This window comes from Oncorhynchus clarkii, chromosome 20, assembly GCF_045791955.1.
Source record: "Oncorhynchus clarkii lewisi isolate Uvic-CL-2024 chromosome 20, UVic_Ocla_1.0, whole genome shotgun sequence".
Taxonomy (NCBI): domain Eukaryota; kingdom Metazoa; phylum Chordata; class Actinopteri; order Salmoniformes; family Salmonidae; genus Oncorhynchus; species Oncorhynchus clarkii.
This window is the reverse complement of record NC_092166.1, coordinates 70,650,322-70,675,705: the sequence shown is the minus strand read 5'-3', so window position 1 is coordinate 70,675,705 and position 25,384 is coordinate 70,650,322. Positions and strand designations below refer to the sequence as shown.

At 43.4% G+C, this 25,384-nt stretch overlaps 3 protein-coding genes across 5 annotated transcripts in view; 1 reads left to right on the top strand and 2 right to left on the bottom strand.

Annotated features, from left to right (window-relative positions):
- The first annotated feature begins 14 nt into the window (after positions 1-14).
- LOC139376850 (prolyl endopeptidase like) lies at positions 15-11,747 on the top strand. Its single transcript, XM_071119807.1, has 14 exons — positions 15-403; positions 727-852; positions 948-1,014; positions 1,139-1,360; positions 3,052-3,178; positions 3,286-3,502; positions 3,780-3,971; positions 4,380-4,586; positions 4,819-4,994; positions 6,711-6,927; positions 7,992-8,141; positions 8,340-8,466; positions 9,723-9,811; positions 10,127-11,747. The coding sequence occupies exons 1-14, from the start codon at positions 263-265 to the stop codon at positions 10,199-10,201; spliced, it is 2,133 nt and encodes a 710-aa protein (XP_070975908.1). The 5' UTR covers positions 15-262; the 3' UTR covers positions 10,202-11,747.
- Positions 11,748-11,850: 103 nt separating this feature from the next.
- LOC139376849 (solute carrier family 3 member 1) lies at positions 11,851-20,910 on the bottom strand. Its single transcript, XM_071119806.1, is given in 11 exon segments — positions 11,851-12,290; positions 13,203-13,325; positions 13,575-13,757; positions 13,908-14,109; positions 14,333-14,457; positions 14,958-15,077; positions 18,810-18,935; positions 19,069-19,211; positions 19,323-19,502; positions 20,386-20,883; positions 20,886-20,910. Coding segments are annotated over 11 exon segments (2,154 nt in total). The 3' UTR covers positions 11,851-11,861.
- Positions 20,911-21,285: 375 nt separating this feature from the next.
- Positions 21,286-25,384, bottom strand: part of LOC139376851 (protein phosphatase, Mg2+/Mn2+ dependent, 1Ba) — a 40,272-nt gene continuing 36,173 nt past the window's right edge. The window contains exons 6-7 of one of the 3 annotated variants that reach the window (XM_071119808.1): positions 23,788-23,813; positions 21,286-23,291 (exon numbers count right to left, since the gene is read on the bottom strand). In XM_071119808.1, coding sequence (XP_070975909.1) covers positions 23,006-23,291; positions 23,788-23,813 — 312 coding nt within the window. In that variant the 3' untranslated portion in view covers positions 21,286-23,005. The other 2 variants (XM_071119810.1, XM_071119809.1) reach the window with 2 other exon arrangements.

Here is a 25,384-nt window from a genome sequence, read left to right as displayed (position 1 = left end):
CTAGTTTATACGCCATCAAACAGCGCTCAAATCAATGTTTTGAAAATGTTCTGCTAGTATCCTGGAGGTTGCCCAACGGCAAAGGCAATCAAACTACATTTAATTACAGTAACTAACTATGGACTATTAAAACGACATAAGAAGACATACTTGATACTGTTATTTAAAAAAAAATGTGTTCAAACTTGGAGTGGGGGTCACTTTCAAAACACTGATTGACATGAAATTATAGCTTGGTCGGTCAGTTACAGAGACAGCGACTATGTGTTCCTTGACCAGTCTGCATTCGTGGCTCAGTCCTCTGATTCGGGGAGGTAAATTGAATCAAGTCTGGAGCCTTTTCACCTGCAAACCTAGAGGATTGATCTACCTAACGGATACACGTCGTTTCACAATAGTAAAGGTGCTGTAACTCGCTCTCTATTGGTGCTAGTTACACCGCAGACCTTTACTTCTGATTACTGTCCTCATCTAATATTTAAGGAATGTTTCTAGGGATCTGTTACTGACAAACATGCTAGCATTGTAGTAACCAAAGATGAAGTGGATATCGTAGAGAAACTGATCCTGTTGTTAGAATCTGATAGGCAATGGGGTCTTGTTTTTGTTGTAGGAAATTTACTCTCAAACGGTCAATCCAAATGTATAAAGGCACATATATTCAGATGACAGTCACACTGTGAGCATTTGTGCATACATTTCACCTAATATGTTAATGTCCTTCAGGACCCTTCCAGCTCCACTGTGGAATTCAACTCTCGTAATAAGAAATACAGAAGTCTGGAGAGGTTTTTCAAGAGAAGATTAAGGGCCATATACCAGAGGTTCTCCGGAGGCCCAGACAATACAACGGTAAAGTTGTGCCTGATGTTTTGGCAAAGGTGTCTAAACAACTAGCACTGGTTTAATAAAGTAGTCATTTTACTAACAAACAGCTGTCTCTCCAGATCCAGGGGCTTAACCACGTGTACTTCATGGAGGGGGATGGCATCTATAGAATGGACACCAGGCAGCGTAAGCACAATTTTCTGGACAGACCTTTCCCTAATCACACCACTTTCTACTACTGTCCAGAGCTGAAGAGAGGTAAATTACATTAAACAATGTAAGGTGTGGGTTTGTGACTGACTGGCTGCAGGTGACCCAGAGCCAGAAAAGGTGTTGTGTCTGGACTCCGTGGGGAAGGGAGATTGGAGCCTCCAGAGGTTGCGTCTCTCCCCCAGTGAGCATGCCCTGGCAGCCACAGTGAAGACCCCCCACAGAGAGGAGGCCAGGTGTGTCCTGGTCAAGCTAGGAGACAGAGAACCTACCCTGGACCCACCTCAACCTCTACTCACCATTGACAAGGTTTTCAGCGTCGGTGAGAGAGAGGGTTAATAACATGGAGATAAACAATGTAGTGTTATACTGTGCCTTCTGAAACTTTTCAGCCTTATTATAAAATGTATTAAATATATATTTTTCCTCAAATCTACATACCCCATAATGACAAAGCAAAATCAGGTTTAGAAAATATTGATAATTTATTCAAAAATAAAAAAGTGAAATATTACATTTCCATAAGTATTCAGACCCTTTACTCAGTACTTTGTCTAAGCACCTTAGGCAGCAATTACAGCCGCGAGTCTTCTTGGGTATGACGCTACACGCTTGGCACACCTGTATTTGGGGAGTTTCTCCCATTCTTCTCTGCAGATCCTCAAGCTCTGTCAGGTTGGATGTGGAGCTTTGCGGCACAGCTATTTTCAGGTCTTTCCAGAGATGTTAGATCAGGTTCAAGTCCGGGCTCTGGCTGGGCCACTCAAGGACATTGAGACTTGTCCCGAAGCCACTTTTGCATTGTCTTGGCTGTGTGCTTATTGTTGTAGTCCTGTTGGAAGGTGAATCTTCGCCACAGTCTGAGGTCCTGAGTGCTCTGGAGCAGGTTTTCATCAAGGATCTCTCTACTTTGCTCCGTTCATCTTTGCTTCGATCCTGAGGAGTCTCCCAATCCCTGCCATTGAAAAACATCCCCACAGCATGATGCTGCCACCACCATGCTTCACCGTAGGGATGGTGCCAGGTTTCTTCTAGACGTGACGCTTGGCATTCAGGCCAAAGAGTTCAATCTTGGTTTCATCAGACCAGAGAATATTGTTTCTCATCGTCTGAGAGTCTTTAGGTGCCTTCTGGCAAACTCCAAGCGGGCTGTCATGTGCCTTTTAATGAGGAGTGGCTTCGTCTGGTCACTCTACCATAAAGGCCTGATTGGTGGAGTGTTGCAGAAATGATTGTCCTTCTGGAAGGTTCTCCCATCTCCACAGAGGAACTCTGGAGTTCTGTCAGACTGACCGTCGGGTTCTTAGTCGCCTCCCTGACCAAGGCCCTTCTCCCCCAATTGCTCAGTTTGGCCAGGCGGCCAGCTCTAGGAAGAGTCTTGGTGGTTCCAAACTTCTTCCATTTAATAATGATGGAGGCCACTGTGTTCTTGGGTACCTTCAAAGCTGCAGAAATGTTTTGGCACCCTTCCCCAGATCTGTGCCACAGACAATTCATTCGACCTCATGGCTTGGTTTTTGCTCTGACATGCACTGTCAACTGTGGGATCTTATATAGACAGGTGTGTGCCTTTCCAAATCATGTCCAATCAATTGAATTTACTACTGATGGACTCTAATCAAGTTGTAGAAACAATTCAAGGATGATCAATGGAAACAGGATTCACCTGAGCAGAATTGTGAGTCTCATAGGAAAGGGGCAGAATACTTATGTAAATAAGCTATTTCTGTTTTTTTATTGGTAATACATTTACAAACCTTTCTAAAAACCTGTTTTCGCTTTGTTATTGTGTGTAGATTGCTGAGGATTTACATTTTTTATTAATCCATTTTAGAATAAGGCTGTAACTTAACAAAATGTGGAAAAGTCAAGGGGTCTGAATACTTTCCAAAGGCACTGTGTTTAGTATGGACTCTTCTACACAGAAAATAAGGTGTGTGTGTGTGTGTGTGTGTGTGTGTGTGTGTGTGTGTGTGTGTGTGTGTGTGTGTGTGTGTGTGTGTGTGTGTATAGAATGGGCTACAGATGACATCCTATTCTACAGCAGTCAGCAGAAACTCCAGTGTCACCATGTGTTCCGTCTGGACCTGACTGCCACTGGGACCAGAAGCACCCTGGTCTACCAGGAACAGCAGCCTGAGTAAGACTAACACACACCTCCCTTTGTCACAGAGGCCATGTTAGGACACGAGCCATTAAAACACGTGTTAAAGTGCTCTGTTTTCTTAAGTTTTCTTTTGTCCACAGTGTGTTTGTTGAGGTGAGTCTCTCCAGAGACCGGAGGCTGGTGCTTGTTAACTGCAGCAGTAAGAGGAGCTCTGAGGTGTGGCTGATTGACAGCGCCAAGCCCCTTATGGAGCCCACCCTGGTCCAGGCCCGCCTCCCTGAGCTGCTGTACCATGTAGAGCACTCCCACGGCCAGCTGTACATCTTGGCCAACACTGGACCTGGACAAGAGTACCAGGTAGCCTACTGCCTCAGACAACCCCATATACATTGATAGAGTACCAGGTAGCCTACTGCCTCAGACAACCCCATAGATATTGATAGAGTACCAGGTAGCCTACTGCCTCAGACAACGCCATAGACATTGAAGGAAAAATATTCTCTATGGACAAATCAGTGGATCTGCATTCAAACAAACAGCAACCACAGTTGCACACTGTGTTTGTGTGTGTACATGACGTGATAAATGCATGTGTTATCAATATAATATATGATTCTATTCTATGCTGTCACAGGTGTTGAGGGCACCTCTCTCATCCCCCTCCATCAAACACTGGGTCCCAGTGTGTAGCCCTGGTCCTGGGACAGCTGTGAAGGACATGGAGGTGCTCCAGGACCACTGTGTGTTGGCCACCAGGGACCCCTTAGGCCTGCTAGCACTCCAGGTGGTCCCACTATCTCAGCCAGCAACCACATCCACCCTGCAGGTGACAGAAAGAGCTATATGAAGACATCTCTCTTATTTGATTAGTATAATTGTTATTCCACAGTTTTAAAATACATAAAATGTTACACCAGACAGAGGATACAAGTCAAGAGACTTGTTTCCATTGTGTTCCTTTAACAGGCTACTCTATTTCTCCTCCTGCTAAGTCAGTTGATTATCATTCTGATGGCCATGACTATGTTTAACACTGCACTGCCTAGCCAGGTGTACTGGTAGTATACTGTACCATGAAAGCTAGGCTTTAAACGAATACTGAAATTCCGGCAAAGCCATGAAACGACCTCTAACTTCTTTCATACTGCACGCATAGACATAAAAATGACATCCACAACTTAATTGCTAGAATCTAGCAGTATCCCTTTAACCAGAACTGTCCTCCATCTCTCAGCTGCCACCGTGGGCCTGTGCCATAGAGACCAAGAGGGCTGGGCTGACGGACAGTGGCTGGTTGGAGTTCCTCCTGTCGTCTCCAGTCCACCCCCCTGTCCTGTACCGCTACTCCCCCAGGGAGTACAGGCTCCTCTTACAGGAGGACACAGAGGAACACAGAACCCCCCAGGAGTATCAAACCACCCGACTAGAGGCCCCCAGCCAGGTAGACTGGATCCGAATCGTACACACACACACTCAGAGAGGAAAGCCTCAAGAATACAATGCCGAAATGATGGGTGTGGACTGTATTTTGGTAATCCACTGATGACCTACCAGCCCGCAGTAAGGGTTCACCATAGGCTCATGAAACACCATAGTCTAGGAGCTCAGTATGTACAGTATGTAATATTTTGTGTGTGTATAGTGATTACTACACTCTCTCTCTCGGCCTGTAGGACGGTACCATGGTGCCACTGACTCTCTTCCACATACCTATGTTGGAGAAGCTGAGGGGTGCTCCATTGCTGGTGCATGTGTATGGGGCCTATGGCATGGACCTTAACATGGACTTCAGCCCAGACAGAAGACTGCTGCTTGAGGATGGCTGGGCTCTGGCCTACTGCCATGTCAGGTAGCGCTACAACTCCCAAAAGCCTTTGCGCCACAGAAAAACTGTTCCTACAGGATAAAGTCTGTTGTTGTGGGTGGCTATATTAATTGTTAGTGCTCTCATTGTAATGTTTTCTGTAGAACATATAGTAACAGTCAGAAATGTGGACACACCTACTCATTCAAGGGTTTTTCTTTATTTTTACTATTTTCTGCATTGTAGAATAATAGTGAAGACATAAACTATGAAATAACACATATAGAATCATGTCGTAACTAAAAAAGGTGTTAAACAAATCAAAATATATTTTAATATTTGAGATTCTTCAAAGTAGCCACCCTTTGCCTTGATGACAGCTTTGCACACTCTTGGCATTCTCTCAACCAGCTTCATGAGGTAGTCACCTGGAATGCATTTCAATTAACATGCGTGCCTTGTTAAAATTTGTGGAATTTCTTTCCTTAATCCATTTGAGCCAATCAGTTGTGTTGTGACAAGGTAGGGGTGGTATACAGAAGATATCCCTATTTGGTAAAAGACCAAGTCCATATTATGGCAAAAAGAGCTCAAATAAGCAAAGAGAAACGACAGTCCATCATTACATTAAGACATGAAGGTCAGTCAATCTGGCAAATTTCAAGAACTTTGAAAGTTTCTTCATGTGCAGTTGAAAAAACCATCAAACGCTATGATAAAACTGTCTCTCATGAGGACCGCCACAGGAAAGGAAATACCAGAGTTACCTCTGCTTCAGAGAATACGTTCTTTAAAATTACCAGCCTCAGAAATCGGCAACTGCACCTCACAGAGTTCAATTAACAGACACATCTCAACATCAACTGTTCAGGGGAGACTTTGTGAATCAGGCCTTCATTGTCTAATTGCTGCAAAGAAACCACTAAAGGACACCAAAAAGAAGAAGAGACTTGCTTGGGCCAAGAAACACGAGCAATGGACATTAGACCGGTGGAAATCTGTCCTTTGGACAGAGTCCAAATTTGAGATTTTTGGTTCCAACCTCTGTCTTTGTGAGATGTAGAGTAGGTGAATGGATGATCTTCGCATGTGTGGTTCCCACCATGAAGCATGGAGGAGGAGGTGTGATGGTGCTTTGCTGGTGATACTGTCAGTGATTTATTTAGAATTCAAGGCACACTTAACCAGCATGGCTACCACAGCATTCTGCAGCAAATACGCCATCCCATCTGGTTTGAGCTTAGTGGGACTATCATTTGTTTTTCAACAGGACAATGTCCCAAAACACACCTCTAGGCTGTGTAAGGGCTATTTGACCAAGGAGAGTGATGGAGTGCTGCACCAGAGGACTTGGCCTCCACAATCACTCGACCTCAACCCAATTAAGATGGTTTGGGATGAGTTGGATCCCAGAGTGAAGGAAAAGCAGCCAACAAGTTCTCAGCATATGTGGGAACTCCTTCAAGACTCTTGAAGCTGTTTGAGTGAATGCCAAGTGTGCAAAGCTGTCATCAAGGCAAAGGGTGGCTACTTTGAAGAATCTAAAATATATTTTGATTTGTTTAACACTTTTTTTGGTTATTACATGATTCCATATGTGTTATTTCATAGTTTTGATGTCTTCACTATTATTCTACAATGTAGAAAATAGTTCAAATGAAGAAAAACCCTTGAATGAGTTGGTGTGTCCAAACTTTACTGGTACTGTATATTATTATCTCTCTGAATGTTTTACTACTCAGACTACATGTGTGGTTGTAGGGGTGGAGGTGAGCGTGGCCTGGGCTGGCATAGACAGGGTCGAATGGAGGGCAAACCGAGAGGAGTGGAGGACCTGGCTGCCTGTATCCAAAGGCTCTATGACCTGGGGGTGTCGAGACCCTCTCTGACCGCCCTCACCGCTCGCAGCGCTGGGGCCGTACTGGTGGGGGCGCTCTGCAACCTACACCCCCACCTCATACGAGCTGTCACACTACAGGTAAAACCTACCTGCATCCTTCAAAAACACACACATTTCCACCCCTATTTTCTCTGCTCTCTCAGGCCTGAATCTTTACTTGTCAAACGTGTGTGTAACTTAACTTTCCGTGCAAATACCCCATTGAAATACACAGTGGCGACCCGTAATTCAGGGCAGGTGGGGTAGAGCAGGTGGGGTTTTGAGCCCCACATTTTGAGTAGAAATGAATTAATTAATTAAATGTAATTATTTATATATATAATTGCATTTGAAGTCGGAAGTTTACGTACACCTTAGCCAAATATATTTAAACTCAGTTTTTTACAATTCCTGACATTTAATCCTAGTAAAAATGCCCTGTCTTAGGTCAGTTAGAATCACCACTTTATTTTAAGAATGTTAAATGTCAGTATAATAGTAGAGGGAATTATTTCTTTCAGCTTTTATTTCTTTCATCACATTCTCAGTGGGTCAGGTGTTTACATACACTCAATTAGTATTTGGTAGCATTGCCTTTAAATTGTTTAACTTCGGTCAAACGTTTCGGGTAGCCTTCCACAAGCTTCCCACAATAAGTTGGGTGAATTTTGGCCCATTCCTCCTGACAGAGCTGGTGTAACTGAGTCAGGTTTGTAGGCCTCCTTGCTCGCACACGCTTTTTCAGTTCTGCACACATATTTTCTATGGGATTAAGGTCAGGGCTTTGTGATGGCCTCTCTATGGGAAAAAGATGGGAAAAAGATGGGAAAAAGAACACATACACTGAACAGAAGAACTCTGTCTAGAAGGCCAGCATCTCGTAGTCGCCTAGTGGTTAGAGCAATGGGCCAGTAACCGAAAGGTTGCTGGATCGAGTCCTCGAGCTGACAAGTTAAAAATCTGTCGATCTGCCCCTGAACTAGACAGTTAACCCACTGTTCCCCAGGAGGCCGTCATTGTTAAAAATAATTGGTTCTTAACTGACTTGCCTAGTTAAATAAAGGATAAAAATAGTTCCAGTTACAGTATGGCCACATATCTTGAGTAAGGATTAGGCCTTCACCCTCACAAGTCACTCGTTAGGTGTTCTCTTCTATCTCCAGGCACCTTTCCTTGATGTGCTGGGCACTATGCAGGAGCCCAGTCTGCCCCTGACGCTGGAGGAGAGGGGGGAATGGGGGGACCCCATGTCAGACCCCTGCCAAAGGGACACTATCGCCTCCTACTGCCCCTGTCATAACATTACACCTCAGGTTTGCTTATAAACCTTACTGTACACAACACAAAACCATAAAATAATATGCAAACATTGCCTAAACAACTTTTAAACTCTGTGCTTTTTCTCTTTGGGGTTTTAGGCTGCGTATCTGTATAGCAAGTTTGTGACAACTGCTGAGATAAAAAGGGCTTCATAATATAAATGAGCGGTTTCGTATGTGTGTATTCCACAGCACTACCCCTCCATGCTGCTCACAGCCTACATAGAAGACAACAGAGTGCCTGTAGCCGGAGTACACAAGTACGAGGAGAGACTTCAGGAAGCAATTCACACACACCTCAATGGTCACCCTGTATCTGGTGAGTAGATGGACATGAAACAGTTCCTCTACCTGAAGCACATTCCAATGAAGGCTCATTATCCCAGAATTGTCCATAGTTTTGTTCTTCCTGAAGAGCAGCAGTGTGGTCAGATTCATGTCCCACTAGAGGAGTGTGTGTTCCTCAGGAGACTGCTGTAATAGATCATTGCTAGAAGTGTAGGAGTTTATTTCCAGTACAGAGCAGAGGTCACCTTGTAGCACAGCAGCTCTATGTGAATCAGCGTCAGCAAATCATACTGATTCCCACAGTGAGGGACTTACTCTAGCTCGTTACCGCTCCTTAATAATCTCACATCAGGCCTTTATTGGCATGGGAAACATATGTTAACATTGCCAAAGCAAGTGAAGTAGATGATAAACATGTGAAATAAATAAATGAATAGTAAACATTACACTCACAGAATTTCCAAAGTCATATGTCTATATACAGTGTTGTAACGGTGTGCAAATAGTTAACGTGCAAAAGGGAAAATAAATAGACATGAATGTGGGTTGTGTTTGTACATCTTTCTCTCAACCACACACTGTCTCCTACTCTGTTGCTCACACACACATTCACTCTGTCTAATTTTCTGTCACTCAGAGACATACACACACTTGTGTGCACAGGCAGAGAGGGTCTCTCACTAATCTCTACCGCTCTCCTCTATCATTGATAAAGTGCTGATCGCACACCCACAGCCGGGTTCATTAGCATGTTTATGAGATAGTGTATCAGCAGGAGAGATAAGGAACAATACACTGGGCTCTGGCAAGGTCAGGAGGAGGCTTGTGAAACACAGCACATTGAGGAGAGAGGGAGGGAGGACAAGAGGGAGGGAGGGAGCCTAGGAGAGCAGTAGTCAGATTAGAGAGAAATTACTGAGGACTTTTCAGAATTAGAGCTCCTCTTGTTTCCTTTGCTCTTGTCATCAAGCTGTGATCACAGGAGGAAACACTACAGAACACACCAGACACTCACTACATTATAGGGGAAACATCTATTGCTGTTGTACCCAGCCTAAAATATCTTCGCTACTATTGATTAAATGACCATTTTGCTACTATAGGGACTGGATATTGTTGCGCCTGACTGCAGCCACTGATGGCACATTCCGATCAGAACCCTTCATCCCTAATGACAACCTCTGATGTGGTCATGTTGACAGAGATCGGCCACTTGTATTGGACATGATGAACCATGCTGATTTGTTTGCTAATTTGTTGTTTGTGTGTTGTCATCTCTGTATCCAGAATCTGAGCCCACACCCAGTGTCATTCTGGACCTTCAACCGGGAGCAGACCACTTTGGCCCAGGGGATTTTGAACTGTCTCTGACTGAGGTATCTATGGGTTCTCTCATGATATCCCTTCTTTTATAGAGTCCACGACAATATGAACTGATCAATCTCTGACCCATAAACCATCTGAGTGGCACCCTATTCCATATATAGTGCATGGGTTAGTGTAGATTTATGAACACTACATAATCATAAACACTGTAATAAGCGTCACTAACCTGCCAACCAAGGTTGTTGAGTTATAAAACATGTTGGCATTGTTGATATGGACTCAGGTAAGAGGATTACACTATTATACATTGCTGTTCTCAGGCTGACCTGACAGCCCACTCCTGTCTCTCTCCCTCCCCCACTCAGAGTGCTCGACAGCTGGCCTTTCTCCACACAGAGCTGGGCCTGAACCAGCAGAAGACCAAAAACAGCCGGAAGTAGGAGAACTCATCAGAGCCATATAGAGATACATGTGTGGTTGACCCATGGGGGATTGAGTAAAATAAAATAAACATTTTGGGGGTACGAACTCAAAATATAAAGATAACAATTTCTATTTTTTTTACTGAGTTACAGTTCATATTAGTAAATTGAAAGTAATTAATTAGGCCCTAATCTATGGATTTCACATGACTGGGAATACAGATATGCATCTGTTGGTCACAGATACCTTTAAAAAATTAGGGGGTATATCAGGAAACCAGTCAGTACCCACCATTTGCCTCATGCAGCGTGACACATCGTCTTCGTATAGAGTTGATCAGGCTGTTGATTTTGGCCTGTGGAATGTTGTCCCCCTCTTCAGTGGCTGTGAGAAGTTGCTGGATATTGGCAGGAACTGGAACACGCTGATGTACATGTCGATCCAGAGCATCCCAAACTTGCTCAATGGGTGACATGTCTGGTGAGCATGCAGGCCATGGCAGAACTGGGCCATTTTCAGTTTCCAGGAACTGTGTACAGATCCTTGCAACATTGGCCTGTGCATAAAAAATCTCTGTGCATTAAAAATGCAATTGTGTTCATTGTCTGTAGCTTATGCCTGCCCATACCATAACCCCACCATGGGGCACTTTGTTCACAACGATGACATCAGCAAACTGCTCACCCACAAAAAAGCCATAACGATGTCTGCCATCTACCTGGTACAGTTAAAACCAAGATTTATCCGTGAAGAGCACACTTCACCAGTGAGCCAGTGGCCATCAACGGTGAGCATTTGCCCACGGAAGTCGGTTACAGACCCTTGTGAGGACGAGGAGCATGCAGATGAGCTTCCCTAAGACGGTTTTTGAAAGTTTGTGCAGAAATTCTTTGCTTGTGCAAACCCACAGTTTTATCAGTTGTTCACACTGCAAAATGTTCTACAATTATGTTGGTGGCTTATGGTAGAGAAATGAACATTTAAACACTGGTGGACATTCATGCAGTCAGCATGCCAATTGCATGCTTCCTCAAAACTTGAGACATCTGTGGTGTTGTGTAACAAAAGCCTTTTATTGTCCTCAGCACAAGGTGCTGTATAATGATCAAGCTGTAATCAGCTTCTTGATATGCCACACCTGTCAGGTGGATGGATTATCTTGGCAAAAGAGAAATGCTCACTAACAGGGATTTAAACAAATTTGTGCCCAACATTGTGGAGAAATAAGCTTTTTGTGCATATGGAACATTTCTGGGATCTTTTAACACTTTATATGTTGCGTTTATATTTTTGTTCAGTATACTTTAAAATGACTAAAACCAAATCAAAACAGTGTAGTAATGATAACAGACCTACAGACCTACCTGCAGCTCCCGAACCTCGTGAAGACCGAATGCGCCCCCGGGGATAAATGAGTGACACCCCTGATCTGCAGTATGACAGTCGTGACATTAGAAGGGTGAGAACTGCAAGTAAGTTGTTTCATCTGCATATTTGTGGTGAGAAGAGAATGACATTTGGAAAATGAATGCCGTTTTTAATGAGAACAAATACACTTTTTGAACAAACAGTCAACTTATTTGAACATACACTGACTCAATCACAGCCAGTCTCATCATAACACATTTGATTGTCGAGGACATGGTGATTTCTCCTCCCACTCTGAGGCTGCAGTACTCAGCACTTATACAGAATGTCCAAGACTCCCAGGTAGCAGGCCTTCTCTGAGACAAAACACTGGGAGGCGTGGCCAGGGTTGAACCGCATGTGGGTGGAGTACTCAAGTAGCAGCCCCTCCCCTCGCGCCGTGGAAATTGAAGATTTAATCACCGGCATCCCATAGTTTTCCTGCTTGGTACTCATATGAAGTGTTAGCTGCTCCGGCAACTCTGTTATGGCCGAGAGGTTTATAACAGAGTCCGCTCCAAAGTTGAGCACCACGAGGAAGGCCTTGTCCAAGCCGTCTATCTCCCTCAGAAAGGCAAAGACATCCGCATCGCTCCAGATGTAGCACATCCATCCCCGATGGAGAGGCAGCTGGGCCTGTCGCAGGAGACTCAGGGCCCGGTACTGAGACAGTACTGACCCGCTGTCTTTCTGCTGAGCCTGGAGAGGGCATGGACAGAGAATTGATTGTATAAATCTAATGACAGTGAACTACTATACAGACAACCTCATAATACTGTTATTTTCAGTCCCACCAGGTTTTCATGATACTGTATTTGTGGGCAAAACTGCTTGATTTTGCTGCAGCAATTCTGACATTTTGCATGGTGATATGCAATGATTTTGTCCAATTTGTTGCAAAAATGCGCTGACGAGGGGAAAGGTTTGTTGATGTGTGGCTTGATTGAACCATACCATGCAGTAAATGTGCAATGATTGGTTGAAATTGCGAGGCCTCTTTTTGTACTGCGGTAATGGGTCATTTTTATGAGACGATATTGTGACGATTTGCCTGTTTAATGCAGAAATGGTGCAGTGATTGGTCAAATTAGCATGCCCTTTCATAATAGGGGTGGCAGGTAGCCTAGCGGTTAAGAGCGTTGGGCCAGTAACCAAAGGTTTGCTGGTTCGAATCCTTGAGCCAACTAGGTGAAACATGTCTGTGCCCTTAAGGCACTTACCTCTAACTACTCCTGTAAGTCGCTCTGTATAAGAGCGTCTGCTAAATCAAATCCCAAACTCGGTTCCCCCCAGGTGCACGTTTTGGTTTTTGCCCTAGCACTACACAGCTGATTCAAATCATCAAAGCTTGTTGATGAGTTGTTTTTTTGAATGAGCTGTGTAAGGGCAACAACCGAAAGCTGAGGCCCCAGGACCGACTTTGGGAAACCCTGTGCTAAATTACTAAAATATAAAACGTTAATAATATGCAGGGAATTGTTGATTTTGCACACAACAAATTGCGAACACGGAATCCTGGAGAGACTGTTGTTTCAATGTTCCACTGCGCTCATGACTGTTTACTCAGAAGTGTAACCCAGATCTCATCACTAAAAGAGGAGTGTACTCTACCTCCACATTAACTGTTGTGTGGTGTGGGTGCAAAGGCAGCCAGGTATGATTGGCATCACTGAAGCCAGCATTCGGCCCATCACTCCACTGCATGGGGGACCTCTGAGGATCACGACTGGCATTCTACAGCATGGAACAGGCACACGTGTCAGCATTAGAGTCCTGGATGTTGACTGTTGTACATGCAGGCCCAGAACAGGTTGAGTGCTGATCCTACTGTAGACCAAGGGCTTGTTCAGATATAAATATATTGTGTAGAAAGAGCTACAATGGTCTGTCATGTAGAATATGGAATCATGTCAGCCATGAAATTTCTATCAACGTTCAAAACATTTGACTTCAGTGGATGCATTCTAGATTCGGTACACTTACAGGGTTAAACTTTCCAAAGGGGTCCTGGATCTCGTCTATGGTCACATTGATGTTCATCATGCCTATCTCCTCTCCATAGTAAGTGCTGGGTGTGCCGGGCAGGGTGAGCAGTAGCATGTTGATCACTTTAATGTACTCCTGGCCAACACTGGAGGAGATACGAGGTTTATCGTGGTTCCCAACCTAAAGACAGAATGGAACCATTCCTCAGGGGGAAATGCTGTTTTTGATGTGCAATTCTTATCAATACAGCTTTATATCTGCTATCTCATAATGTTACACTGCATATTTACATGTCTGATGTTGACAAGTTCTCTTTTTCTAACCACTTACCACCCAGTTTGGCCATTTCCCTACTGGCATGTTGGCCATCCACAGATTGACCAGGCCTTGAGCCCCAGTTCCAGTCAGATTAGTTGGCAGGTCCATCAGATAGAAGTTGAAAGGGAAGTCGCTCTCTTTAACGTAGGGTGTCCCATAGTACATCATGGTCTTTTCAGTCTCCTCATAGTCATAGGACTCAGCTACCATAAACCTGTTGGACGTTAGGACAATACAAATTGAAATATACCACTAACTTCAAGGTGAGTCAGAATATGAAAAATCTGTAGCACTTGATATTAAGTTTCCATTATACCTAGGTAGTACAATGTACAACATGTTTATAACAATGTTGTTACTGGAGTAATATCAGCAGTATTCCACATGTATAAAGGGTTACTGACAAATTATGGAAGATGAAATGGATAGTGGGATACCTGTATCGGCCTGGCTCTCTACTGTAGACGTCCATTTCTCCCCTCCAGGCCTGCAGGATATCATGCAGCCCTAACTGAGTGGTGGTGTAGTCATGGTGGAGCTCAAACTCTGTGTCAATTGTATCCTGAAATGGGTGAGAGAGGGGAAGAAAGAGGAAAACCAGGGCCAGAGGGGGGAGAGAGAAGACGGGAGAGATGGTATCAGTGGAGGTTACTTCCTCCACAATCCTTCTCTAGTTACTGTGCTACCGCTGAGGCTTGGTGTAATTGTGCCGAATGAGGAAAATAACGGTGACTCTCAAATCCAGAGAAATATGCTCCTAGTAATCCCTTCCCTGTGAGAACGTAGCTTATCAGAAAGCCTGGCCTCTCGTTCTCTCCAGGGGAAAGTTCATTCCCCTATGCTGAACAATCTGGTAGACTGTTATAGTATGCCCATGCTATTACTCTGTGATGAAGTAATGTTGTTAGGCGTCACTTTACATTAAAACATACTCATTTTGTCAGGCCTTTGAGTGTCTTCCTTAGACCTTTTCTCTGTATCTAATTCACAAGAGTGATTAGGGGGAAAATCTGGTACAGCCTACCCCACGATCAGAGGTATACGGGCTGAAATTAGGCTTACAGGATCTTGTTGTGGGTCCACTTGGGGCTCATCCCTCAGGTGCTTGGCCTCTAGGATGTGCTTCACAGCGTCCATACGGAATCCATCCACTCCCTTCTCCAGCCAGAAACGAACGATCTCCTGAAGAGAGAGATGAACGGAAGCAGTTATACAGGGCCTATGGCTTTTAAAATCACATAGAAAATCTGCAGCGTGAAGAAAGCAGGGCTCAGTTTTTTTTCTTCACATTTCCTGACATTTAATCCTAGAAAAATTCCCTGTCTTAGGTCAGTTAAAATAAAGTAGTGATCCTAAGAATATGAAATGTCAGAATAATAGTAGAGAGAATGATTTAGTTCAGCTTTTATTTCTTTCATCACATTCCCAGTGGGTCAGAAGTTTACATACACTCAATTAGTATTTGGTAGCATTGCCTTTAAATTGTTTAACTTAGGTCAAATGTTTCAGGTAGCCTTCCACAAGCTTCCCACAATAAATTGGGTGAATTTTGTCCCATTCCTCCTGACAGAGCTGGTGTAACTGAGTCAGGTTTGTAGGCCTCCTTGCTTGCACATGCTTTTTCATTTCTGCACACAAATGTTCTATAGGATTGAGGTCAGGGCTTTGTGATGGCCACTCCAATACCTTGACTTTGTTGTCCTTAAGCCATTTTGTCACAACTTTGGAAGTATGCTTGGTGTCATTGTCCATTTGGAAGACCCATTTGCTACCAAGCTTTAACTTCCTGACTGATGTCTTGAGATGTTGTTTCAATATATCCACATAATTTTCCTCCTTCATGATGCCATCTATTTTGTGAAGTGCACCTGTCCCTCCTGCAGCAAAGTACCCCCACAACATGATGCTGCCACCCCCGTACTTCACGGTTGGGATAGTGTTCTTCGGCTTGCAAGCCTCCCCCTTTTTCCTCCAAAAATAACGATGGTTATTATGGCCAAACAGTTCTATTTTTGTTTCATCAGACCAGAGGACATTTCTCCAAAAAGTATGATCTTTGTCCCAATGTGCAGTTGCAAACCGTAGTTTGCAACTGTACATGGCAGTTTTGGAGCAGTGGCTTCTTCCTTGCTGAGCGGCCTTTCAGGTTATGTCGATATAGGACTCATTTTACTGTGGATATAGATACTTTGTACCTGTTTCCTCCAACATCTTCACAAGGTCCTTTCCTGTTCTGGGATTGATTTGCACTTTTCGCACCAAAGTACATTCATCTCTAAGAGACAGAACACATATCCTTCCTGAGCGGTATGACGGCTGCGTGGGTGCATGGTGTTTATACTATTATTTGTACAGATGAACGTGATATCTTCAGGCATTTGGAAATTGCTCCCAAGGATGAACCAGACAATTTTTCTTCTGAGGTCTTGGCTGATTTCTTTTGATTTTCCCATGATGTCAAGCAAAGAGGCACTGAGTGTGAAGGAAGGCCTTGAAATACCTCCAATTGACTCAAATTATGTCAATTAGCCTATCAGAAGCTTCTAAATCCGTGACATAACTTTCTGGAATTTTCCAAGCTGTTGAAAGGCATAGTCAACTTAGTGTATGTAAACTTCCGACCCACTGGAATTGTGATACAGTAAATTATAATTGAAATAATCTGTCTGTAAACAATTGTTGGAAAAATTACTTGTGTCATGCACAAAGTAGATGTCCTAACCAACTTGCCAAAACTATAGTTTGTTAACAAGAAATGTGTGGAGAGGTTAAAAAACAAGTTTTAGTGACTCCAACATAAGTGTATGTAAATTTCCGACTTCAACTGTATATACTGAACGAAAAATATAAATGCAACATGTAAAGTGTTTTATGAGTTGAAATAAAACACAGCAGAAATTGTGCAAACTCACAGAAAGCTTACATCAATGTTCGTGAGCATTTCTCCTTTTCCAAGATAATCCATCCACCTGACAGGTGTGGCATATGAAGAAGCTGATTAAACAGCATGATCATTACACTTGTGCACCTTGTGCTGGGACAATAAAAGGTCACTCAAATGTGCAGTTTTGTCACAACACAATGCCACAGACGTTTCAAGTTTTGAGGAAGCATGCAATTGGCATGCTGACTGCAGGAATGTCCACCAGAGCTGTTACCAGAGATTTTAATATTTATTTCTATACCATAAGCAGCCTCTCCAATACCGTTTTAGAGAATTTAGCAGTATGTCCAACCAGACTTACAAATGCAGACAACATAAAGATGAAATAAATACAACCACACTAGCCCAGGACCTCCACATCTGGCATCTTCACCTGCTGGATCATCTGAGACCAGTCGCCCAGACAGCTGATGAAACTGTGCGTTTGCACAACCAAATAATTTCTGCACAAACTATCAGAAACCCATCTCAGGGAAGCTCATCTGCATTCTCGTTGTCCTCACCAGGGTCTTAACCTGACAGCAGTTCTGCATCGTAACCAACTTCAGTGGGCAAATGCTCACCTTCGATGGCCACTGGCACGCTGGAGAAGTGTGCTCTTCAAGTATTAATTCCGGTTTCAACTGTACCGGGCAGATGGGAGATGGTATGGTATGATGGCAGATGGGAGATGGTATGGTATGATGGCAGATGGGAGACAGCATGTATGGCTTTATTTCAATTGACTAATTTCCATATCATTTCCATATATGAACTGTAACTCAGTAAAAATCTTTGAAATTGTTGCATGTTGCATTTATGTTTTTCTTCAGTGTACATATGATAGTTATTTCAACATGAATGTATTGATTGTAACTCATGTCCAGTATAATGTCTGCTTGTTCTCATAACTAAGGTCCACAGATGTCACTTGACACACCTAGTCACTCATCAATAGATACAACACAGGTATACACTGGTTATACATGGTCCTGCACTTTGGGCTCTCTGACTCTGTCTCCAGTTGTAAAAACCATAGTAACTACTCAGAGATAATGAATAACCTGGCCACTAAAGCAGAGGATAAAACATCAATCAATAACCACAGCAAATGTAGCAACACATTGGTAAAGGCTGCTGAGATCCCAGTTTTTTATACTTGCATAGGTGACCATAGAAGATAGCCTGGATTATTTTCTCTCGGGTAAACCTTACTATGCCAGCTAACTGAGTATAAAGGCTTCTCTGTGACATGAGAGGGACACCAGACTCCCTCTTCCCCCAGCCTAGGTAGACTCATGTGAGAAGAGACTAGAGGGGGTGAATGGGGCGGAAAACAACTCCTCTCTGTTTCTCATACACAGCATGTCAATCATCACCTAAAACTGGGCCACTCTCACTCTCATTCATCACTCAGCCCCCCCCCCCCCCTCTCACTCTTTATCATTCCTTTGGAAACTGGGTCTTATAGCTAGGAAATAAATAATGTATATAGCATGATAAATGTATAATTCTTTGATTAAAGAGATTATTTTGTATACTTTTTTGCCAGTAGTTCTGAAAGTAGCGCTCATGAGCCAAAAGTGGTCCCCGAAAATTGCGTACTACGTCACATATGTGCAGATACGTGCACCGTGTCATTGCTCTCGCTCTGCTGTTTGTGTCTTGCTAGCTGTCACTTAAATGGCAAGGGGCTGAAGCTCATTGTCTACAACTGGAATTGTTTGGGTTCTAGGGCTGGCCCACGTAGGGGGAAATGTAGGGAAAATGGAGCAGCACAGCTTCCAAAAAACTTGTCGCTTTCAAACTAGGGATTTTGTGGCTAATTGAGGTAACACAGTAATTCAGCTCATAGATTATGCATGTATAAACTACACAGACACATCCAGCCCAAAGGGAAAGGTTTCAAAAATACTTACTAGTCGCCAAAGTTCGGAACATGTCTTTAGATCGGCCACATATTGTGTGTGTGTGCATGAGTAATATCTTACAGTCATCTCTCTCCGAACATGTGGGTTGCGGAAGTTGAGGTCGGGTTGCTCCTTGAGGAACTGGTGGTAGTAACACTGCTGCCTCTCCTCAACATACGTCCAGGAGGAGTTCCCAAACACACTCACCTGGGTCGAAGACACACACACACACACACACACAGGGGAGTACAGTTATTTGGTTAATACTCTGTTCTGGTCATCCCTCTACAAATAGAAGTTAAATAATAATAATGAATGACAGAGTGAAAATGATCCTCACCCAGTTGTTGGGGGCATGGGTAGTATTGCAGTTGGCCCAGATATAGTAGTCTTTGTACTGTGCATGTCCACTACTGCTGAGGTTGAACCACTGGTGCATGTTACTGGTATGGTTAGGGATAAAATCCATGATCAGCTTCAACCCTGGGGGAAGAGAGGTCAAAGGTGACACTTAGGAGAGCGGTGGAAAATAAGTGAGGAATTGTACTACTATTGCAGTTATTAAAATATACATATTTTGTCCAAATTGCTCACCTTTGTCATGCATGGCAGCGAGGAGGTCATCAAAGTCTTGCATGGAGCCAAAGAGTGGATCGATGTCTCTAAAGTCTTCCACATCATAGCCAAAGTCTTTCATGGGAGACTTGTAGAACGGACTGATCCAGATGGCCTTGATGTTCAGGTACTGAAAGTGATCCAGTTTATCCAAGATGCCTGAACATAAGGTGCAGCAATGTTAATCAACAGTGGCTAAACTAAATGTCTGTGCATGAACTTTAGAACTCTGACACACATAATTTTTAGCTTTCTGAAATTTGACACTAACTATCTATATAGTTATTGTGCAATATTCAAGGTTTGGCTTGAACCATTAACTCTCTGGCTAAGGGGGAAAGCCAATATATTTTTATTTATTTAAATCTATTTAACTAGGCAAGTCAAATTCTTATTTACAATGACGGCCTACACCGGCCAAACACGGACGACGCTAGGCCAATTGTGCACCGCCCTACGAGACTCCCAATCACGGCCGGTTGTTATACAGCCTGGATTCGAACCAGGGTGTCTGTGGTGATGCCTCTAACACTGAGATGCAGTGCCTTAGACCGCTGCGCCACTCAGGAGCCCAATATCTACTGTACCATAAAGGACCAGACCTCTTAGCTGGAGCTGTGGTAGTTCTAATAGAGGAAGGCTACAGTAAGAGTATTGGGCCTGTAATGGGTTTGTTGCTCAGGATGTTATGTATCCTTGATTCCGGGAAATATGAGGGGATGTTTGGAGACTGATGTTAATGACCACCTAATGTAAGCCTGTAAAACGAGTGATGCGTAAAACAAGTGCAATTCAAAGCAGGAACAACAATCCTCGGACTTCAATACCCGGTGGTAATGATTCCATGAAAGCACTCATTATGCTCTTAAATAGACTCATCAAATAGAATGGTGTAGCCATAGACCTAGTAATATGCACCATAATTCATAGGAGTTGGATAGTGCTCACGGTACTAACCAAAGTTTTATGAATTAGGAATGAATACGAACACCAAGTAGGCTACAAGAAAATAGACTACTCTAAATAATTAGGAATATACTACCTTTGAGGTCTCCGATACCATCGCTGTCTGAGTCCTTGAAGGAACGTGGGTATATCTGGTACACAGGAGACGACTGCCACCAGCTGAGGCAACGGGGCGACATAACGATCACTGTGATGGTCAGTGCGACCAGCGCCAAGGTGCACACAATGGTCAGCCAGAACAGGATCTCCCGGGGTAGTCGGTAGCGAGCTTGGACTGAATATAAAAGCAGGACCTCTTTAGGCATGCCCGCGTAAGGTTTGATTTGGGTATAAGTATCCTCCTCTCTGCCCGGGGACATCTTGACCGTCGAAGTCCTGTTCTCTTCGTCTCCACCAACAGCATCCTCTGTCTCGTCATCCTCATGGAAGCCCGTGTTTTGGATGCACTCCCCCAGTTCCATACTGCTACCGTTGGCTGTACCGGAGCTCATGTCTAGGAACATGTGCCCGTCTACTTCTAAATCCTTTGCTGAGATTAACTGACTCCTTGTAATCATTTGTTCAAACAACACTCAAAGGTAGCACTAGTCACAGGGTCCATAGTACAACTCCCCCGGAATGTGGGAAATTGGAGAGTTGTAAACGTGTGGTCAGAGATTATCCTCTTGCTCTATTTGTTGGTTTGAATGCAATGGGCTTGAATACATCGAGTTAACTTTAAGACTGAATGCAGCCACATTTCCCTAGAATCAGAAGATTAGAATTGTGAGTGATACATCTTTAGATTATGATTTATGTGCAATTTCTTCTGGCACAACTGTACTATAAACACTATGACAAAACAGATGTCATTCATATAATGTCACCATTTTATCAGTTTGATAACAGGACAACCCAAAATCCCAACACTAAATTGTGTGTGTGTGTGTGTGTGTATACACCCATGCAGGACTGAACAATAACACACAGAACATAATTTCATCTAAATGTATCCATCCTTTATTGAAGATTATGCTCACGGTATGGTCTGAAACATCACAATGTTATACTGGGAACTATCAGGAGGTATGGTGAAAACTCACGATCGACCCCTGACCCCCTCATCACTCAGGTGACCCTGCAGAGGGGGCGGGGAAAACCCTGCCACACCTACACACACATCATAACCGTATACCATTCTCAAATACAGCACCTCTCATGTTAAAGGCTAAAATCAGGAATAAATAAAATGTGGAAATGATCACCATTCTATATATCAATACTTGTAGATACACAAAAAAAGATAAAAGGAAAATCAGGATGAATAACATGGGCACTAAATCACCAAGTTCATTTCCAGCCCCCAAAACATCACAAACATTCTCATTTTTCAATCATTACAGTTAGTAATAGGGGGCGGGACCAGCAAATTGCTCCAGTTCGGGAGAAAGATGAGTGAGAATAAAGATCGTATTAATATAACCCCACGTGGGACTCTATAGCCTATATATTCCAATGAAACAATGAAAACTAAATGCCAGGGTAAGTTCTGTCATCAAATAACCAGGGGGAGGAAAGCATCTGTAGCCTCCGCTCAGCCTGTGCAGTGTAGTGTGAAGGTGAATTACATTCAAAGCAGCCCCACACCCTCTTAACCCAGTGTCTACTATAGCTTAAACATACCCATTAACCAGGACCATCACCCCCACCCCACCCGTCTGACCCCCATCCCACACTCCTCCAACACAAAACATGCACAGCTAAAAAATTATTAAACCCCCCCCCCCCCACAATTATTTTTTTAATAATCTCATGAAAATCAATATTGCAAAAATACAACCACACCCAACATTCAAGTACCTAAGTCACATGGCACCAAGGCTTGTGTACCAGATCATAGCCACGCCAGAAACCTGGGCCGAGAGCCACCTCACCCCTCTCCGGCACACTAAATCATGCTTGACTTCTCCTTTTAACACATTTCATCGGTTTCATTTTTTCATACAAGCAATTTCTATTGAAATTTAGAGAACGCAATGGAACAACCATATTACACTATTAACACGGCATTTGAAAAATAAACTAAAGGTGAACATCATCATTGCCTAAACGGAAAAAAAGAACACACTTATTTATCTGAGAAAAATCGAATAAAAAGGCAAGTTGTTGCAAGAGTCCGTTTCTGCATTTTAAGGAGAGGGTGAGGAAAGACAGAACATAGGATAAACTAATAAGAAAGAGAGAGAAGTGCAAGGAGAAACGAGTAGTGAGGCTTTGGTGGACAGTTAGAATCCCTTTAGCCCAAAAACCCAGAGTCCTTGGGTGGCTGGTTTGTACACACCCACGTAGATTTCCTCACGTGTCAATCAAGATCTCGGTTTGACTCCTAAAGTCAACGAACCAGCAACTTCCTCATCTTTACAAACACACAGTAGGCCACATGACACTTTTTTTTTTTTTTTTTTTTTTTTACATAAATCAAAAATATATGGATTTTATATATATTTTAAATGTTTCTTGATCAACAGCAGGCTAGAAAGCTTATGGAAGTGAAATGGTTGAAGTTGAGGCAGTGTCTGTCAATGCAAACATTAGCTGGGTCTCCGTTGTTTCTTTGTTGTTGGTTGGAGAGAAAAAGTGAGGGGAAAAAGTGCAAAAAGCGATCAGTCTCCAAACCCTTCCACACAAGTAATGCCATAGAATGCAGCCAGTCACTCCTATCCTGTCCACACATTGGGTTTGTCTATCTGAAATCCCAGTAGCAATGTCCAGCCAGGCAGCCACATGCCAGTGAGTCCCTGACCCAGTGGTGGTCCTCTGTAGGGCCCCTTGTGTCTGGAAGCAGGGACTTGGGGCCTGGTCAGTTTACAGCTGGTTGCTAGCTCCTCCATCCTCAGCGATGGAGAAAAAGGCACCCCAGACTGCACAGGGATGGGCCACAAAATGTCCCAACTATGGCCCTCGTGTCTCTTCATCAGCACAAAAAGAAAAACCACAAAAAAGCTATAAAAAGGAAAAAAAACAACAAGTCTTAATTTGTCTAGTATATATATTTTGTATACATCGTTTATACTACCATCGCAGTCTTTCTTTCCCCCCTTTTTTAATATGAGAAAAAAGAAGAAACCTGCACACTACTCTTGCTAGTATCGCTGTTCTTTATGTAGCTTTACGTATCGGCCTCAAGGCCTTCAACAAAGCTCTAACGTGTGCGCGGTTCTTCTTTTTTCTCATGTTATTCCATTGTTAGCATGCACCTGCAGCAAAGACAGCTCAGATGTGCGAGTGCTTTTTGAACACCCTTTTTTAATCAAAAATGTTTTGCAATCCTTTGTGTTGTGTGTTAACTGATTTTTTGTGTGATTTTTTTAAATCGTCATTTATGGTCCAATCAATCTCTTGGTATCGTAGGAAAAATAAAAAGGAATAAAGTGAGTAAAGATGTCTTGTGTATAAAGGAGTCCCGTTGTAGGAACAGGCAGTTCTGATGGCCAGTTACCAGGGGTCCTCAAGGTCTGCTCCAGTCTGTGGGACGGCAAGAGAGAGAGATGGAGGAGAGGAGAGGCAAAGTGAAAGAAGAGAAAATACATTGTTAGAAACAGCATGACAAGTAAATCCATATTACCTAATGACAGACTCCTCATCATACAGTCCTGGCTTGTTTACGTCACACCAATCCAAAATGGCCCCCTACACAACAAAACCAACTCCACTCCAAGGAGACAAGCAGGGATCGCTCCCCAGATCTCAGAGATAAGCACCTCTCCTGAAGTGCTCGACAATCACATCTGGTACATCCCCAAAGGAGGTAGCCTATAAAACAAGTCAGATTAAGAATGTGCCAATTTGAACACTTTCCCTGAAGGCGACACTACTGAGCAAAGAGTTAAGGGTAAAGGTGGCGTGAGTACTGTAGGAATGTATTTGTATGTGTGAACTTACCAAATGATACAGGAGGGCTGCATTAATCAGAGTGAACACACAGTTAGATCTACAAGTACGCACCAGCTAACCCTCAGTGTCTATCAAGAGTGTGTAAAGTATGACATTATCTGAGGACATGCGCACACTTGCTTTGAATGTGTGTGCCTCCATATAAAAGTGTGTGTGTAGACGTCTTGCTACGTTACACAGACAAGTCTTAAGTTGTTTTCTATGATGTCAGTATCAGAGAAAGAAGCAGGGGCAACAAGGAAGAGAGGGAGAGCAGTTGTGTGTGTCTGTATAAGATTTAAACAGACACACAAACACCCATTCTTTGCTAAGGGTGCGCAAAGACCGCAAGCTCTCTTTACACAAGACAAACCAAGACACCACAACATATCACAGGAGAGTCAAAGGGCCAATCCCATGCACCTAGTACAGCACACTATCCAACAGGATACACACAGAAACACACACGGTCTGGAGGGTCCCGTTTCAGAACCCAAACCCTGGATTAGTTGTCATAACTCCAACACACACGCAAATCAATAGTTATGTATCCAGTTCATGTCCTCACACAGGCATCCCCATCATAGACTTCAGCCCACACAAGGTCCTAGGGGTCTCAGTGTGCCAGAATACATACGGTCAGACTGTTATACAGCAAGGCCACAGCATGTCATGCACCTTCCCCACCACCATGCAGCTGCTCTATATCAACCAAACCATCAGAGGACATGACATCATCATCATGAGTCAAACATCTGCACACAGCACAGCCAGTAGCGTTTTGGCAGCTGGACAGAATCTACTAGTCATGCATAAGATAATGGGTTATAGATGTTAGGCGTTAATTGATGGAACTGGGTGTCATCCATGGAGAGGACTGCTACTGTGTGTTAGTATCACAGCATTGCATGCATGTGGGAATGATTATATGAAGAGGTTTGGGTTTGGAAATGGGGTGTAACAGATTCCCATAGAAATAGATAGTTCTTTTGAGTTTCTGTATGTAGAATAATGTTGCCCCTATATCACACCTGGAGGGTTGTTTTTTTCCGAGCCACTGTGCTTCTGCCTCTGCATTGCTTGCTCTTTGGGCTTTTAGTCTGGGTATCTATCAACAATAACTGCTGATGTAAAAAGGGCTTTATAAAATACATTTGATTGAT